This window comes from Megascapheus bottae, chromosome 19 (assembly GCF_031878675.1).
Source record: "Megascapheus bottae isolate mThoBot1 chromosome 19, mThoBot2.hap1, whole genome shotgun sequence".
Classification (NCBI taxonomy): domain Eukaryota; kingdom Metazoa; phylum Chordata; class Mammalia; order Rodentia; family Geomyidae; genus Megascapheus; species Megascapheus bottae.
In genome coordinates this window covers 27,756,408-27,776,493 of record NC_143527.1, presented here as the reverse complement: position 1 = coordinate 27,776,493, position 20,086 = coordinate 27,756,408, and the positions used below count along the sequence as shown (strand labels likewise).

General features: G+C 40.0%; 1 protein-coding gene across 5 annotated transcripts in view; it reads left to right on the top strand.

The window, feature by feature from the left end:
• Positions 1-20,086, top strand: part of Mapre2 (microtubule associated protein RP/EB family member 2) — a 129,925-nt gene that overhangs the window by 89,574 nt on the left and 20,265 nt on the right. For all 5 annotated transcript variants that reach the window (XM_090353256.1, XM_090353255.1, XM_090353253.1 and 2 more), the window contains 2 exons: positions 5,561-5,706; positions 8,252-8,465. In XM_090353256.1, coding sequence (XP_090209382.1) covers positions 5,561-5,706; positions 8,252-8,465 — 360 coding nt within the window. The remainder of the gene's footprint in view (positions 1-5,560; positions 5,707-8,251; positions 8,466-20,086) is intronic.

The window sequence follows — 20,086 nt, the reverse complement described above, 5'->3', positions numbered from 1 at the left end:
TGGGCATTAATGTCCATTAGACTCTTGTTGCCAGTAAAACTACCAGAAAAGCCTAAGAGCTGTGACTTACATAGTAGAGTGCTACCCTTGAGCAAAAGAAGCTTGAGACAGCATGCAGGCCCTGAGTTCAAGCCCCAGGACCACCACCACCAACAAAATAGTGAGCAAAGCATTTACACAGGCATTTCTCCAGAGAAGATTCAGAAATGCCCAAAACACATTAAAAGGATGTTCAGCGTCTTTAATCATTAGAGAAATCAACCTGGACTCAATACAAGATTCTCCTTCCTACTAACGAGGTTAGTTAGACTCAAAATATCAGATAATAACAACTATTGACAAAGATGTGGAGAAATTGATGTCTTCATTCATTGCTGTAAGAGTGCACCTGCTTTGAAAACAGTTTGGCAACTCTTCAAAATGTTGGACATATGGAAGTACCATATGACCAAACAGTTCCACTTGTAGGTATGTAGCCAAGGGAATTGAAAATGAGTCCACACCAGAATGTGAACAAAAATGTTCATAGCAGCATTATTCAAAATATGCCCATATTAAACACCCAGATGTCCACCAACTGAAAACTGGTCAATAAAATGTATATCTGTAGAATGGAATATTATTTATGAAAACTATAATACATGTCACAGAATGAATGAATCTTGAAAATCTATACACAATGTCACATATTGTACTATACAATTTATGTGAAATGTGCAGAAAAAAAGGCAAATACTCGGCATCAGAAGTAAACCAGTAGATTATATTTGTAGATTGGCAGTGCCAAGATGGAAAGAGTATGGAAAGAATCAGGCATGAGCATAAAGTTTTGTTCTTTTATGTGATGGTGGAAAGCTTTCATAATTAGATAGTTGTAATGGCTGTGTATTCTGTGAATAAATTAAGAATCACTGAATTATACATCCTAAAAATTTGAACTGTAAAGTGCATGAATTTTATCCAAAAGTTAAGTAAGTAGTAAATATTTTATATGCCATAGACAACAAAGTTTAAATATGATAAGAATAAATGTTAAAAATTCTTGAATATAAAAGAGGAAATGTTGCAGTTTTTTTGAAATACATAGTATAAAATTTAGATAACTAAGGATGTGGGACTATTGTAAAGGCATACAAAAACAGTTTAGGTCTAGAAAGACCTAAGCCCGTGTATTAGGAAAGTAATATATTATTTGTATTGCCATATGTAACATTAATATAGGTTTTTTTAAAAAATTGTGTTCTTCAGACCATGATCCAGGCCCATATTTCCCCACCCCAAATGTGATACCCTACCTGAAAATTAAGGACAAAGCAGTTATCAGATGGGTATCCAGTCAGGGTATCAGGTGGTCCAGTGCCTTGGTACCAAGCTTAGACCATGACTTCAAAACCTAGTATTCCCTTCTTACACCTCCCCCAAATTGTGCTTGTCATGGAGAAATAATTATCTATCAAATGGTTATATTCAATACCTAGCCAGCTTTATCAGTTGGCAGTTGTAGATGAAACAGCATAGATTATTTCTGGCAATCTAAAGCACAAAAGAATTGACAGTGAAGATAGGAATGTCAGCCTCAATGAAAAGCAAAGGTCAGAAGATGAAGACCACTAAGAAGCTAGGAAAACACCCTCCGAGAATCACAGGAATAGAGTTGTTCCTATCGTTGATGCTCAGGACTGTGGGTCCACTACTGACACCAGGAATAACCACGAATAGTCTCTGTGTGTTTCTGTCATTCCTCCCAGTCGTGTCCTGGGAAGAGGGGTCTGCCCACATTCAGCTACTGGAGTCCAAGGCAGGCACTGTGGCATCAACCAGGTAGCAAGGTGTCCAGATGCAGGAGCGCCAGAAATGACAGATTTCCACTAACATTTGGAATGATTAAAATTAGAACCATGATTTGTATCATAGACCAAAATAAATTCCATATGTATTCTGAATTTAAATGTAAAACTTGAGATCATGAAGGTACTTAAAGAAACTGACACATGAATATGTATGCGCTCTTGGTTAGGAGAAGTTGCTAAGCATGATATAAATACCAGAAAGCCATTAAAATATTGGTAGGGAATATTAAACATCCCAGAAAGGGAATCATGGTCTGTTAAGTTAAAAACAGAAGGTTAGGGCTAGAGGTATAGTTCCGTGGTAGACTGCTTGCCTCGCATTCTCAGGCCCTGGGTTTGATCTCTTGTGGTGCCAATTTTTAAAGAAATCTATATCTCCAAAAATGATTAGAGTGTTATGGATAGAAAATAACTAGTGATGAGTTCTTGGGTGATGACTTTAGAAGTGATTTTGCCTGCCTTCTCTCTCCTATATCGAAATAAATTGGCTGGCTGGCTGGTTGGTTGGTTGGTTGGTTGGTAAGAATAGTGTCAGGCTTCTCACAAGAAAACATGAAAATAACTTCACAGGGCAGGTAATGAGCAAACATGTTTCCATACCGCACTTGTGTAAGTAATGTTATTAGGATTAGTTCCACTGCATGACTTTTCAAAAGGAAGATTTTAATCATTGTATTCCCCCATCCACCAGTTTATGATATTTCTCTTATCTCCCTCAGTGTGTTTTGTTTTGTTTTCATTTGCTACACTGTGTTGATCCATCTGCTTCCTAAGAAACTCACCAGTTAGGTACTGGCTATCTAAGAGGAAGACAGATGCAGGGAATCTGCAGATTTCATTATGGTTTATATCTCATCCTCTTGTACCCCTACCTATAAAATAGGCATCGTCCCAAAACTTTCCTGCTTTACACTTTCTTTATTCCCTCTTATCTGGGATTCTGTCTCAGTGAAGGGTGCTCTGTATCTGTTGGGCATTAGAGACAGAGTCCTCACAGTGAATTGCCCTTATAGGAAAAAAAAATCCTCATGGAAGCTTTGGTAGTAAAGGACGAGGAAAGCCTGGCACGTTCCAGAAAGCCAAGTCTGCACATGTAAATGTAAAAACAGACCAGGCAAGCCAGACCCACAAACGAATATTTTTTAGATTTTAGTAACATTAATTTTTACAACATATTTCAAATGTCATGCTTAACAAACAAGTATTCAGGAAAGGAATTTCTATATACAATCACTGACACATAGATTTTAGAACATAATTAAAATTAAGCTGAGGGTTTGTATGTCATAGATGCATATTAATCTATGTAATAAGACATTATGTCTATAGAATATATAGACCATCAGAGATTTTTATGTCTATGTAGTTATGTTTTTAATCTTCAAGACCATGTGCATAACCTTGGGTACCTAAATATTGAGTAATGTTTGGATCTAATATCCATGTATTAAGGATACCATGTCCCTTTTGTTCCTTTGGTCTTGACTTATTTCACTCAACCCAATTTACTCTAATTTCATTCACTTCCCAGCAAATGCCATTATTTTATCTTGTCTGTTGGCTATGTAGAATTCCACTAGATAGATAGATAGATAGATAGATAGATAGATAGATAGATAGATAGATAGATAGAATTCCACTAGATAGATAGATAGATAGATAGATAGATAGATAGATAGACAGACAGACAGATAGATCTATCTCACATTTTTATCCATTCATCTGCAGTAGCATCTGGGTTGTTTCCCAGATGCTATTGTGTATAGTGCAGAGATGAACATTGCTGAACAGATGTCCTTATCATATCCTGAGTTATGATACTCAGGGTAGATGCCCAGGAGTGGTATGGCAGAATCATAAGGAAGGTCTATTTTCAGTTCTTTAAGAAACCTCCAAACTGTCTTCCAGAGTGGCTGAACTAGTTTACATTCCCACCAGCAGTGCAGTAGGGTTTCTTTTTCTCCACAATCCCACCAGCATTTGTCATTGTCTGAGTTCAGAATATGGGTCATTCTAATTTGGGTAAGGTGGTATCTTAGGGTTGTTTTTATTTGCATTTCGTTTATGACTATGAATGATGAGCATTTTCTCATATGTTTTTCTGCCATTTTAACCTCTTCTTTTAATAAGTCTCTCTTTAGTTCTCTTGCCCATTTAGTGATTGGTTTGTTGGAGGTTTTTTTTTTTGGTGGGGGGGATTAGTTTCTTGAGTTCCCTGTAGATACTGGATTAGTTTCTTGAGTTCCCTGTAGATACTGGATATTAAGCATTTGTCTGATGTATTAACTGGTAAATATCTTTCCCCAATTGGTTGGCTGTTTTTCTACTTTAGTAGCTATGCTTTTATCTGTGCAGAAGCTTTTTATTTTTCGGTAGTCCCATTTGTCAAGTCTCTCTCCAATCTGTTGTGACCAGTCTCTCTCCAAGTCTCTCTCCAATCTGTTGGGACTCTGTTCAGGAAGTTTTTGCCTGTGCCTATGAGTTCAAGTGTCTCTCCTACTCTATCATGTAACAGTTTCAAGGTTTCAGTTCTGATGTTGAGGTCTTTGATCCATTTTGAGTTAATTCTTGTGCATGGCTATAAGCTGGGATCGATTTTTAGTTTTCTGCATGTGGCTGCCCAGTTTTGCCAGCACCCAGAAAAGAATTTTTTTAAGATTGTATTAACATTGAATTTTACATCGTATTTCAGATATCATGTTTAACAAACAAGTATTCGAGAAGGGATTCTCTAGATACAATCACTGGCACATAGATTTTAGAACATAATTAAAATTAAGCTGAGGGTTTAAATTTTAATTGGCCACTTCTCCCTCTTGCCACTCAGTTACTTTTCTTTCTTGTAAAAGAAAAGGAATCATTGTGCCTTTGGACTTAGTCTATTCTATTAAGACGCAAATCAAGTAAACATGATCTCACTAGAAATTTCTAGTTGAAATTTTCATGTTCTAAAAGGCTGTAAGAAAAGATTTTCTATGACCATTTTCTCAGAGGACTCATTGAACATTTCTATTATGTTTCTTTTTCACTCATAAACAGCATGATTCTGAACTTTTGTAAGTTTGGTGTTCTCCCTGTCCTCATGTTTCATGTTAATATCGGAACCCATTGCTCTGTGCTGGAATTAAATTGCTGTGCAACTGTTCTGAATAGTAGATGGCTTTCTATTACAGTTTTCACTCTCGGTATTTTCCAAGATGGATATAAGGTAGCTTGAGAATATGCGTTGTTTGAGCTACATGTTTCTTGAGAAGTTTTTCAGTGTTCTCTCCTGTTGACATGTTCTACACATTTCCCTTATTTACTTATTTTTAAAGACATGGAGCAGAATAATAAATAGGTGGAAGAAAAGCTGTGTACCTTTTTTCTAAAAGGTGCTGGGGAAGTTACTCTAACCCGTGTTTCTTTGTTTTGTGCAATGGCTGTGGATTCTGACATGCTCCATACACGTCTTATAATGCACAGGGTTTGGGAATAGGAAGTGGCAGGTGCTGCATTGTTGTGGCCTTCTTTGACTCCCAGCCCTGTGGGTGAGGTGAGATATTGGGTGAAGTGTCAGAGACAAAGGCACAGTGATAAGAGGAGCATGTGCAGTCAGCAGGGCTTGGTGTGATGGTGCCTTCAAGCCTGGTCCTTTTCCCATCTAACAGTTCTACACTGCTTCTGGGCACAGCAAGACTCACACATGCACTTTTCTTATTTCTTTCCAGGAGCAGCTTATTGCCAGTTCATGGACATGCTCTTTCCTGGCTGCATTAGTTTGAAGAAAGTAAAATTTCAAGCAAAATTGGAGCATGAGTATATTCACAATTTCAAACTTCTGCAAGCATCATTTAAGCGAATGAACGTTGACAAGGTATGAAACTTCCTTATACCTCTATAAAATGCACTTTTCAAGCCAGGAGCCCGTGGCACATGCCTGGAATCTACTTACTCAAGAGGCCGAGACTCCTTATCTCCAATTAATAATAATAATAATTTTTTTTAAAACACTAGCACTAAAATTGTCATTCAGACAAGCTCCCTAGGCCCTGATTGAGTTCAAGCCCTAGAACTAGCACAAAAAATTAGATAAAATGTACTTGCCTTTCCTTAGAATTGTTTTGGCTGAGACTCCTTATGTCCAATTAATAATAATAATTGTTTAAAACACTAGCACTGAAATTGTTGTTCAGACAAGATCCCTAGGCCCTGACTTAAGTTCAAGCCCTAGCACCAAAATAAGTAAATAAATGAAATGCACTTGTCTTTCCTTAAAATTGTTTTAAATCCGGGCTGGGAGTGTGGCATAGTGGTAGGTAGAGTGCTTGCCTATCATGCATGAAGCCCTGGTTTTCATTCCTTGGTACCACATACACGGAAAAAGCCAGAAGTGGTGCTTTGGCTCAAGTAGTAGAGCACTAGCCTTGAGAAAGCTGAAGGACATTGCCCAGGCCTTAAGTTCAAACCCCAGGACTGGCAAAAAACAAAAAACCCGTTTTTAATCAGAAATGCAAAAATCTGGAATATCTCTTGATATCTCAACAAGTTGAGGTCTGTAAAGCATCAACCCTAACTTCCAATATTTATATGAAATTTTAATTTAAATAGATTATCTAAACTTGCAGCCATTTGACTAAAAACTTTTACCAGGAATTACAAGTGTTTAAATGTTAGTAGCTGTGTTTACCATTGCAGATGAGAATTTTTTTTATATTTTCCAGATGCTTCTTCGGCTCTTTGTATATTTTGTTCCAGGAAAAAATATCTACTGTGGAACAGCATGGTTCTCAATCCTAACTCATTATGAAACAAGTTACTTGAATTCTTTCACCCTGAGTTTACTCTATAAAAGAAGTCTAGAAGTCTCTTGCTCACAGTTATAAAATTGAAATAAGGGAATGCATATAAAACTGTCTAGCACAAGCAGTCACCGGTAGCCTGTAATCCTACCTATTCAGGAGACTGAGATCTGAGGATCACTGTATGAAGCCAGCCCAAGCAGAACTGTCCATGAGAGTCTTATCTCCAAATAACCCCCCAACACAAACCACACACACACACACACACACACACACACACACACACACACACACACACACACACACACACACAGCTGGAAGTAGAGCTGTGTGTGGCACCAGTAGCTCATGCTGTGATCCTAGCTTTCAAAAGACAGAAATCCAGAGGCTCAGAGTTCAAGGCCAGCCTAAGCAGAAAAATTTTCCAGGCTCCATCTCCACACTAACAAAAATCTTGGCTAGAGGTGTGGCTCAAGTAGAATGTTAACCAAGCAAAGAAGGTCTTGAGTTCAGGCCTCAATACTAAAGGAAAATACGTTTCCAGCATTGTAGATATTCTCAGATTCTCTCAGTGTCCATAAATTTCCCTTTTCCCCCTTTGAATTCTTAATTTTGTCCTAGTGATATAACTGGAATTGGATGCTGGAGTCCTTTATCCCCCCATAATAAACTATTGCCTAAAACTACTCAGTCTCTTTTCTGCATATTGACTCCTATTCAGATACATGCTTATTCATTTACAATATTTATTTAAGGTACGTCTCTTTTTTTTTGTCATAATCCCAATTCCTTCTTGTATTGATGTTAACCACTTATAGGGAATGCTGGCAGAGTCTTCAGGTTGCAATGGGCAAAGTTGCCCCATGAAATGCTTAGCTTCCTGTCCTAGGAACTGATGCCAATGCTGTGTGCCTCGTCTTCTGGGCACCTCCCCTCAACCCTTGGACATCCTCATCTCTTTTCCTCTCCACTCTCAGGGAGCTGTGCTCTTGGGTGGTCCAAAAATTCTGGGCACTGGATTGAAGTTAGTTGTTTTCATACTTTTCTTTTTCTATTGTAAATGAGTTTTGGGAAAGCTCATTTTGTTTTGTAGGAACCATTGACTTGGTAACCATTTGTATTGACTGAAATCTTATTTATTTGTACTCTCTAGTAATTTTAATCCTTATAAGCATTTACTCCAATACAACTGAGTCAAGTGTGACAAATAGGAAAAGCCATCTATCTTGAAACAGTGTAACTTCCCAGCTACAGGCCTGGGAAGGTCTGTGTGGGAGATGCTGTAACAATAAGAATCCTATAAGAGAGATAATCTAAGCTCTTCTTTTTTGTTGTTTTTCTTTCTCTAATGGTTTGGTTGGTTTTATTTACTTTCCTTTTTAATGAGATAGGCCCTCACTGTGTGTAACCTAGGCTTGTCCTCGGCAGCCCAAGTGCTAGGATTATAGGTGTGAACTGCCTCACCTGGCAGATCAGTTCCTCTCAACAGCTAAGAATCATACAGCTGGCTAGGAAGGAGATCATGGATTGCAGGCAGGTGGGAATATTGAGGGAGCACTTGCGTTGTATTGAACACTAGCAAGTCTAAGGCGCATGGCTCACAGTCATTTCCCATTGCAGGTGATTCCAGTGGAGAAGCTAGTGAAAGGACGTTTCCAGGACAACCTGGATTTTATTCAGTGGTTTAAGAAGTTCTACGATGCTAACTATGATGGAAAGGAGTATGACCCTGTGGAGGCACGACAAGGGCAAGATGCAATTCCTCCCCCTGACCCTGGCGAACAGATTTTCAACCTGCCCAAGAAGTCTCACCATGCAAACTCCCCCACAGCAGGTATCGTCACAGTGAAATCAAGAATCATCCCCATTGTAGAAAATGTAAAAATGGTTCAGACCATCCTGCATTTTACTGTGTGTTTGTGATTTGATTCTTCACGGTCATCCATGTTTTAATGCCTTAGACTGGTTTTTATCGTAGTCTGTGTGACCACAGTAATCTTCCCATGGCCTATTTGTCATAGATCTAATGATGTTGATTTAAACTATTAAAGATGAGAAAAGAAAGAAAAAAAGAAAGAAAACCAATATCACGGAGGCAGATTGCTAAAAAGAATACTCCAGAGATAGATTTCCTTTTCAGTCTAGTTTTTCTGAGAAAATTTCAGTCATCTTTAGATTTTTACTGGTGGTATAGCCCATTATATTAATTGATTTAAGTGGTTAAATCTGGATGTTTACTTCTTGTCCTTCAAAGGAAGTTTATGATCTGTACATCTTGTCTCTTGTAGAGATAATGTCAGTTCTTATGTGGTAAAGTAAAATGGTGCCTCATTTAATAAAGTCATTGAGGAGAAATACCTGGAACTTCAATTTTTTTTTTTAGATTTTTATGGATAAAAAATTAGACTCCATAAAATATAAACATCCTTTCCATAAAAAAGGACAGACTTTACCAAGTAAAACGTTCTTCTGAAACTGAGTCACTATTTTTAACACCAGTTGGATACTGCAGTTAAGCAGTAAGAGTTTTACAACCATTTGTTTTAATTTCAAGTGTAGAACCTATTGTTCAAACCTATAAAATTAGTTTCCTATTCAGATCCCTATCCCTGATCAGAACAGGTAAGAAATGGCTACTACTTAGGAAGTAATAGCTTTATAACTGTTATTTTCCTTACTGTTAAGAAAAAAACATTTTTCTGCTGGGCACCAGTGGCTCATACCTATAATCCTAACTACTCAGGAGGCTGAGATATGAAGATTGTGATTAGAAACCAGTCTGGGAAGGAAATTTTATAAGACTCTTATACCAATTAACTATTAGAAAACCACAAGTGGCCCTGTGGCTCAAAGTGATAGAGTACTAGCCTTCCTTGAGGGAAAAAGCTCAGAGACAGTACCCAGGTCCTGAGTTCAAGACCCACAACTGACAAAAAAATAAAAAATAAACCTTTTTCCCCTATTTATTTCTGAATTGATAGTCTCAGTTTAGGCAACATGGGACTGTTGTCAATCTGGCACTTTAAAAGTACCGAGGCTTAGTGGTAGAGTGCTTGCCTCACATGCACGAAGCCCTGGGTTTGATTCATCGGTACCACATACAAAGAAAAAGCCAAAAGTGGTAGAGTTCTAGCCCTTGAGAATGCCCAAGGACAGCTCCCAAGCCCTGAGTTCAAGCCCCAGGACTGGCAAAAAAAAGATTATATTCATTTGGATTAATTATAATAGTAATAGATAAATCTGGAAGATATATAGGAGATCAAATAGGCTGGATATTAGTAATTGTAGGTATTAATTAGACAGAAAAGAAAGTGTTAAGTATGACTTCTTGGTTTGTCTCACACTCTAGGAAGGATGGGGATATTCTACAGGAAGAACTGAAAGAAAATCTGATTTGGAAAGAAATCTCAAGTTTGTTTTGTCAGGCTAAGCTGGAAATTCCTTTGCATTACCTAAGAGAAAATCTAAATTGACAATTCATAGGTATTGTGCATGTGTCCCCATGTGCACATAGAGGAGTAGGGCTCCGAAAATGTAGACCTGGAGGTAAAGATTGTAAGAAGTACAGACTGTAAGAAGTGAGAGCCTTAGCTAGGCACCAGTAGTGCATGCTTGTAATCTAAGCTACTCAGGAAGCTGAGATCTGAAGATTGCAGTTTGAAGCCAGCCCAGATAGGAAAGTCTGTGAGACTCCAATTAACCACCACAAAAAGCTAGCAATGGCGCTATGGCTTAAGTGGTAAAATACTAACCTCGATCAAAAACATCTTAAAGACTTGAGTTCAAGCCCCACTGCTGATTTAGCAAGATAAAAAGAAAGAAAGGGAGGGAGGGAAAAGCAAGGTAAGAGAACGTCCAAAAGAAAACTAGAAAGGAAAGGCAAAGAGGAAAGGAAAACAGGAGTGGGAAAAGGGGAAAGGGAAGTAAAAAAAAAAAACTAGGAGACTTCAGTATCCAAAAAGAAAACAAACCAGGGGAAAAGGAAGGGAAATGGAGAAGAAAGAGGAAAAAGGAAAGAAACAAGAATACCTCAGTAAGAAATTTCTAAAAAAGACAGTAGCCAACAGTGCTGCATATTTATTATGGGAATAGGAAAATGGATGAAACCTAAAAATAGGCTAAGGAAATCTTAATTCCTAGGGGGTGATTAATAGTCCTTCACAGATCTAGTCCAGTAAGATGCTGAGTGCTTACCCCTGTTTGCAACAATTTGCCATGAGGAATACCAAGTAAAAAAGGCACAAAGTAGGAGTAGATTCGGTCTTCAACAAATTTGTCAGGAAATTATTAAGGAAAGTAAGAATGTCTTGGCTATTACAGGAAAAAGGGAAGATTCAAGAAGTAAGAGCGGAGCGTAATGGCTGTTGCCTATAATCCTAGCTACTCAGGAAGCTGAGATCTGAGGATCACAGTTCAAAGCTGGCCTGGGCACTAGAGTCCGTGAGACTCTTATCTCCAATTGAACACCAGAAAACCAGAAGTGGGGTGTGGCTCAAGGGGTCAGGCAGTAGCCTTGAGCTGAAGAGCTCAAAGACAATGCCCAGGCCCAGAGTTCAAGCCCCATGACTGGCAGAAGAAAAAGAAGAAGAGAAGGAGGGGAGGAGGAGGAGGAAGTGGTGGTGGAGAAGATTGGAAGGAGAATTTGATCTGCTACAGTTTATTTTTTTTGGAAAGGCAAAGATGTATAAGATGGGAGAAAAGACAATGGAGAAACAGTAATTGAAAATACATAAGAAAAAAGAAAGGTGGGAATAGGGAAACTAGCACAACATGCACTGAAGCGAGAAGGAGAAAATAAGGTCAGAGGTTAAAAGGAGATTTTTTTTTTCTCCCAAAACAGAAATGATGTGAAATGTTGGTTTAAAAGACCACATGAAGTTTGGGAAGGAAAAATTCATTTAGTTCAAGTTAGCCACCTGCTTTAGTTAGTACAGTTGGTTCATCAGTGTAGGAGCTGGGGCAGAGAAGAGAATGCCCTCCCCAGCGTTTGAATCCGGGAACACATGGGAGGACAAGTAGATGAGAAAATGATTGGTGGCTGACATTTTTCATCTTAATGTCATTTTCTGTAGCTGTTAGTGAAGGACAGATCTGTGATGAAACTCAGCTGCCATGTTTCAAGTTTTCACTAGTGAAATTAGATGGATCTCAAAATGGTTTTCTTCCAGAAACATAACATGTCCTAAATTTTTTTTAACCTTGGCTCTAACATACCTCCTCCTACAAACAGGGCTGTTATTTGGCTGCCTTGCCCATTTTCTAGCAATTCCCTCATCATCTCACAAAAGCTGCACAGAAACCTGTGCCATTTGAAGCTGAAAGGGAAATACATATTTTCCAGAGCTTAAAACTCTCGGGTGACAAAGCTCAAGAAACCCATTAAAGTCAACAGATAATAAATTTTGTTTTTAGAGTTCCAGAAGGCAGTCATTCCTGAGAGCTATGTGCCTGATTCCTGGACCATGTTTACCTCATGAACTTAGTCTAGGAGAAAGGATATTTTCAGGAGCCAAATTAATCATTTCTTCTTAATAAATTATGTTCTTGTTATTAAACATTGTGAGATAACAAAATTATACCAGAGAAGAGTTATAGCAAAATACACATCACATATAGAATATCATTATTAAAAGCTCTGATAGGATAAAAACATTAAGAGCTCATTGTCCTAGAAGTCATGTTTGCAGATATTGGGAACACAACCAAGAAAAGGTAAGACGAAGTGTCTTCTAATGTCAAAATACATGTTATAAAGTCTGAGTTATAAAATGAATTGCTTTATTCAGGAAGAGTTTTTAGGGTAGGCATCTAGAGTCCATTTGCTCTCTCATAATTTAGACATAGCTGTAATAGGAGATGGTTTAGTTTGTTAGAGCAGGAGAGCATAGGTACTAAGATAGTCCAAACATCCGTTTAGAAAAAAAAATGGCGAGGTGCTGGTGGCTCACACCTGTAATCCTTTCTACTTAGAGGGTTGAGATGTGAGTGAGGATTGCAATTCAAAGCTACCCAGGCACAAAAGTCCATGAGAGCTCTTATCTCCAATTAACCACCTGAAAACCGAAAGTGGCACTGTGGCTCAAGTGATAGAGGACTAGTCTTGAGCTGAAGAGCTCAGGGACAGCGCCCAGGCCCAGAGTTCAAGCCAAGCCCCATGCCTGACCAAAAGAAAAAGGGGTAGGGGAACCAGCAGCTCACTCCTCTAATCCTAGATATTCAGGAGGCTGAGATGTAAGGATCACAGTTGGAAGGCAGCCCAGTCAGGAAAGTCCATGAGACTACGTCCCTCCAGTTGTCAGCCTTAGCTTTTTCTCCCAAAGCTAGTGCTCTACCACTTGAGCAAAAGTTCAGCTCCCCAGGCCCTGAGTTCAAGCCCCAGGGCCAGCATGCGCATGCATGCTCACACACACACACACACACACCCTCAGAATTGTTAAAATCTTATGAAAAAACCTAACCTAGAGTCTATTTAAAATTTAACTAGCTCCATTTCTTAGTTGTCTCCAATGTGTGTACTGAGATTAGGATTTTCATTAGCAAAGGGACAAATGTGCTTTTTGTCAGGCACTGGTGGCTCACACCTATAATCCTACTTTCTCAGGAGACTGTGATCTGAGGATCATAATTCAAAGACAGCCTGGGCAGGAAAGTCCATGAGACTCTTATTTTCAGTAAACCAGCAAAGCTGGAAGTAGAGCTATGACTCAAGGGGTAGAGCAACAGCCTTAAGAAGAAAGCTAAGGGGTAACAATGCCTCATCCCTGAGTCAAACCCAAGTACTAACACCAAAAATAAAAAAGTACGTTGAATTCATCCAGACTACCTGGATTGTCACACACTCCCTCTGGTTTGTAAATGTAGATGCACTCTGCATACTTGATGTTTCATGACCACATGCCAAATTTCCCCACAATGTCAATAGTGATAAAAGCTTCTCCTCCATGGATTCAGAGAAGACATCAAGTACTTCGGTGTTTGTGTGTGGTTGAGTGACTTATTACACTATAACCAACTTCAGCTTAACAGATGCCACATAAGGGTAGAAGACTGCCAGGTGAATTTTACTCAGTCTACATTTTGATGAGTTATATCTTGATTTGGTTCTGCCCTGCCAACCAGGGCATGCTGTGAGCCATATCTGCAACTCAAGATAGCTGTCTGGGGAGATCCATTTTTATGTGTGAACATTTACTAAACTGAAAAGGAAATTCAAAGTTATGGTTTCTATAGCAACTACAACTTAGACATATTGCAAATTCACATGTATTAATACATTTAACTCAAATTCCCACATACAGATATAGTGTGATGGAATTGGAGTTGCTGTGGGAGTTGAGTCTGAGCTTTCTCTTTTCCTTAGAGACATGTTTCTCTTATACCTTTCTGCCCAGTGTCATTCAAACCAAGATTCCCAGATCTCAACCTCCTGAGTAGCTCAGATTACAGGTGTGAACCACTAGTGCCTGCCTTATTTGTGAATATTTATAGTACATGGAAAGTGCCGCAAACAAGCTTCACAACAACCCTAAATGGTAAATCCCTAATACTATCCTCATTGTAGAGTTTAAAAACTAAAAGGCAGTGCTGATCTAAGTACAAAGTCCAGGATACTGTACTGAGTAACCTGCCAGGATCACCTAGCATAAGGGACTCCGAATTGATGCTGACTTTAGAGCTTGTACTTTTAAACATTATATTAGATTGCCTCTCAGATAGCATAGATCTGGCCTTGTGTTTTCCGTTGTTACCTTTTCTCCATGTAACATTGAACCACAGTAAGTGTTCACAAACCAAATTCAATTGTGTGGTATGTAGAAGAAATCAATTTTTTAGTATTGCTAATGCTTAAAACATCAGAATACAGCCTGCACTATTTTTTTTGGCTTGGAAAAGAACTGCCAAAATTGTGGAAATGTTTCCACTTATCCTTACAGCAGAATTTTGAGTCAGAAAGAGTTGCCATATTTTATCTGCATTATTAATAAATGCAGGAAATGGAAAGCCACTTGTCCCTGGCCTCTTATCAAAAACAAAACAGAAGCATGTATAATACCCAGAATCCTGAGCAAGATTAGTGGGATTACTAATCTCTAGTTTCTTAATCCTTCCATTCACGTATCTCTCTGGACAAATGGTCTGAGGTATTTGGATGTGAAGCATAAGCCCCTGAGACAAAATTGGCAGGCATTTCCTATTTCCTGTCACAAAGCCCTGTGTTGGAGGTTACAGTAGAAAGCCATCGTATTGGTCCATTTGAAATAGCATGGGAGCCTATAATCATAGCTATAATCATAGCTACTCAGGAGACTGAGATCTGAGGATCACCGTTCGAAGCCAGCCCAGGCAGTCCGCCTAAGACTCTTTATCTCCAATTAACCATTCAAAAACCAGAAATGGTGCTATGGCTCCAAGTGATATTTAGTTTTAGCCTTGAGCAGAAGAGCCCAGGGGCAGCCCCTAGACTATTACTTCAAGCTCCACAACCAACAAAAACAAAAACATTGGGTCCCCTTCCTAACAAGTGTGGAATCATACTATCTGTTCCCTGGGTGTGGTGAGATGTTTATAAACCATGGTTTACTGGGATAGACTACATTTCGTGCTCTGTATATAGGAAAGTGAAAGTACTTTTCAGCCTAACATTAGACCTTGTCAGTGTTCAAAAGAGAAAGACTGAAACATTCTCTCTCTCTTTCTATAGGCAGTATATTACAGATTATTAGAGACCATATTTTTCTTTATTAGTAGTACCTTCCTTTATTTTGCTGATTTCTTTTGTGTAGGATTTTTGTTGTTTGGTTTGATTGATATTGGGGTTTGAATTTAGAGCCTTGCACTTACTAGGCTCTTCCACTGAGCCATGCCTCTGCTTCTGGCTTCTTGCTGGTAAATTGGAGATAAGAGGATTGAGGATTTGTCTGACTATTCTGACTTTCAGCCATGATCCCCAGATCTCAGGCTGCTAAATAGCTAGGATTCTAAACATTTTCTTCTGGCACTGAACAGAAAATACCTCTTAGAATAACATATAGTTCTTGTTGCTTAATTCTTTGTCCCATTTGTGAATACTTTACTTGGTGGTCTTTCATTCAGCTAGTCTCCCAGCAAGTATTTGTTGAGACACTATAAAGGATTTTAGAGATACACAGAGATTCCAACCAGACCCATTTGCAGGGAAGTCACTGCCTCTTCCAAAAGGTTGTCAGTGACACTAAAGCAAGGTAAGGGCACTTGGGGAAGATAGGAAGGCTACTTGTATACCCTGTGAAGGTTTCCTAGGAAAAGGGAAATTCAACTGAAACGTCAGGAATGACTGGAAGTCAGCCAGATGAATGGTGGGTGAAGAGCATGCCAGACAGAAAGAACAGAATACTGAACTTGAGATAAGGTGCTTAGTTCATTGGAATGCATGTTTCCTGTGGATGTTTTGAGAAATGAGGTTGCAGAGGTAAACAGGGCCCTTGTTACTGCAAAGAAAAAAGAAGGAAAAATAGAAAATTAGTAATTTCTCAGCTTAGAAAAGCACATCTGTATTGTCTCACAGACTAACATGCAAGCATAGCTTAGCTGGCTTTTCTTCTTTGGGTCTTGCCAGACTTCAGTCCAAGTATGTGCTAGGCTGTGTGATCTCATCAAAGGCAGAAAGATTGACTTCCAGACTCTCAAGTTGTTGACACATTTCTTTTCTTTTTTATTGTTGGGATAATGTACAGAGGGTTAGTTACATTTGTCAGGTAGTAGGTGCATTACTTCTCAAACATTGATACCCCTTCTACTGTTTTTGTCCCTCCCCTCCCACCCCCAAATTGGCACATTTTTTGTACCTGTAGGGCTGAAGCTCTGGTTCCTTGCTGGAGGCTTGTCTTGGTTCCGAGGGCCTCCTTGTTCCTTCTTGCTCTGTGGGCCTTAGCAACAAGGTACTTACATTCTTAGATAGAAGCTTCTTCTTAAGGCCAGTGGAGAAAGTCTATCTAGCATGTCTGCCAGAGTCCTGAATATAATATTGCACTGGAGGGAATGATATTCTTTGGCTGTATTCTGTTGGTTAGAGGCAAGTCACACACACACACACACACACACACACACACACACACACACACACACACACACACACACACTGGAGGGGAGACTGCTATGCAAATATGTGAATACAAGGAAGCAGAAATTATTAGAATGGAGGGTTTTTTTTAATAATCTGTTGATCACAAAAATGTACAGAGTTTATATTTTATGACAGAGATTGTTGGAGCTACTGAAATGTGCTCTCCCTTAAAGGGAATATATTAGAAGAGACATGGTTATAATCAAGAAGACAACCACATAGGAAAGAAGGTGATGGCTTAGGTGCAGGTGGGGACATGTGAGTTCTTGAGAATTTAGGGAGACAGGGCACATATTTATGACTAGTGAGAAATGGGGAAGAAAGGGAAAGTAAGCTAGTACCCACATATCTGGCCTGCAGTTAGAAGCAGAGAACCCTAGGACAGGATCTAGATGAGACAAGTAAGGGAGATTAAGTGGGCCCTGCTTTAAGTTCTTACTTCCTTAGCTCTAGTCTGCCCTGTGGCCTCAGTTCATGTCTCTTTTCTGGGAAGTCTGGATAAGACAGCATTATTGGTACAGAACAGACTTATCCCCTTCAGAAAACAGACATTGATTGTCTATCAACAAGGCTAAACATCCCCATCTTAATTTATAAGCTTTTTGCTTAAGTGAATGTCATATGCTCAAAATACAGTGGCACCACGAATGTTGTCATGGCAACCAATGCCTGTGTGCCTTTATCTTCCTGGCGCTGGCTCTGCCTATTGGGCTTGTTCAGCCACTCCCTTCTTTTCTGTAATAAACAAGCAAGGGGCTGATGCCCAGAGGGATTGTTGTCACCATTTCTGTTGGTCTGAGAGCAATTAAAAATCAGAACTGAAAGTACGATGGTGATTGGATTTGATACATGATATGTTTCTAGGTATGAGAGGCATGAAAAGTTAGCAGTTCATTACAAATACATACCATGCTGAAATAACTAAAAGTTCACATTTTTTAAGATCTGAACTGTTTGAAGATGTGAAATACTTTTACCGCATTTTTCTTCCTTATGAAAAATTTTCTGAAACCAGAATGATTCAAGCAGAGCCTGGAAAATACTGGAGAATCACATGATGGCTAAAAATAAGCTCATCATCTCCAGCAGGGACTGTATGCGGAGTGGAAGGAACTCAGCACACCAGCGCTCCCACTTGCCAGGCAGGCTCAATGGAGTATTGCTTCTGCCCAGCAAGGGCAGCCTCTGTGCCTACTGCTCTCCAGGGAGGGTCCTCAGGCCCTGCCAGTGGGAGGTGACAGCCATGCCCTTGCGGAACCCTGCCCTGCAGTGGCTAAATGCTATGCTTTCCAGGGGCAGAGGTGTTGGGGATAATATTCCAGCAGCCATTGGGAGGGAAACAGACTAGCTCAGAGCCCTTGTCCTTGCTTTTTTTCTTTTTCTTCTTCTTTCAGTCCTCCCTTCAGAATCAGTAGCTGACGCTATCAATCAGAGAATACTTGTTTCTTTTTGCTTCTGCTAAGCTGGCAAAGCATGGGTTATATAATATGACTGGACATTTGGTGACCATTCTAAGAGGTACAAAATAGGATTTATTTGCCATTTATAATACTACAAATACTTTACCCATTTTGCATGAACTCAGAGGGATGACTGCAGCAGCCTGCTAACTGCCGTTTCTGTGTCAGCTCTCAAAGTCTGCTCTGCTCAGAAAGCAAGTCAGCCTTTCCAAATCAGTGTCAAGGCGTGTCACTCCACTCAGGCTCTCTGTGGCTTACTCCTCTACCCCTCAGGCATGTCTCTGACCCTCTGTCTGCAGTGCTCCTTGCCCTCTGTTCCAATTACCTGGCCGACTAAGATCCCTACAGTTTCCTTAGGCTCTTCTGCCTGACCACTCTGTCCCTGGCTGTCCACATGGCTTCCTTCCTCAGCTTGCTTCAGATCTTGGTTCAAAGCTTACTTTGGTTGAGACCTTGAAGACCTAAGGGTTGCTCCTGCCTCTGTGATGTCCCTCGCAGGGATCCTAGAAGTCCTGAGTGTGGAGTTGTAGAGCTGTTGGTCTACGTGATGTGTGAGACTTAGCAGGAGGCGGGTATTAGGGATTACCGATCAAGTTCTTGAGGATGCTAGGCAAATGCTTTACTACTTCTAGTCCTTTTTGTTGTTGTTGTTGTTGTTGTTGTTGTTATTATGTTTTTGAGATAAAGCCTTGCTGTGTTTTCCTAAGCTGGCCTCAAATTCACAATCCTCCTGTCCCTGCCTCCTGCTTAGCTAGAATTACAGATGTGAGGCTTCTGAGCCAGGATGATACCCCAGACCTTCCTGGTGGCTCTCTTCAATAGCTTTCTGGTGTCAGGGTTCCTGTCCTGTCCTGCATCCCAGCATGGCGTGTGAAAGTCCTGTAAATCTGAGTGCCTTGGATGCCTCTGCTAGGTGGTAGGCATACCCATCTTTCTAGAGCTTTCTTTAAGTAAAAAATGATTTTAAATTTTATTTTTCAGCACTTGAGTTGTTTGGTAGTGTCTAGAAATGGGAAGCCAGGGTGTTCTGAATCATTGGTTGAGTCAAGTCTCAATTACTAGATAATGATGGCAAAGCAGGCTGACACTTCCTATCTGTCAGGCTGTTGTTGAGTTAGTGTTTTCCATGTTTCATGACCTCCGCCACCTCTGGGAAGCTGTATTGCTCTTCCTGTCTCAAACCCGAAGCAAGCAGGTTGCATCAGAGTCACCTACCTAGAAGAAGCAGAGCAGGATTCCTCGTGAATGTTACCAGGCTAAAGAGCCTTACTCCCATTTGGGTTTTTTTTGAGACAGGATCTCCTCACATAGCAGAGGCTAGCCGGGAACCCATAGTCCTCCCTACTGTGCCTCCTAAATCCTGGGATCGCAGACATGTACCCATGATCACAGCCTCACAGCTCACTACTGGCTGCAGAGCCCCACAGTTAACCACTGTACCACACTGCCTCCCTGGGAACAAGTTGGAGGCTCTCCACCATGCCAGCTCTTCACTCCCACAAATCAGTGTGCTTCCTGCTTGCTGTGTGCAGCTGCCCCAGGCTGCTCCTAGAGGAGTGGCCCACTTTTATGAGCTGACACTGACATAGTAAAAAAGGAGAGCAGCCAAACTTTGCCACTGGCTACATTGGGAAAGATGAAGTCACGAGAGTTCTGAACTGCTCATTTCAAAATAAAAGAATTCGCCTCTAACTGGGCCTATGAACCAGAGACTCTTTAGCCCTGGAAAAGTTCCAGTGAGTCTGAACTCCGACTTGACCACTGAGGTCCATGTTTTTACCTTTAGAGCAGAACAGATTGCACAATCCACGAAGGAAAAGGATGGAGCCATTTTTTTCCCAAAGGAAGAAATCAAGACTTTATTAAAGTTAGATTTGCAGAAATCAGAATTAT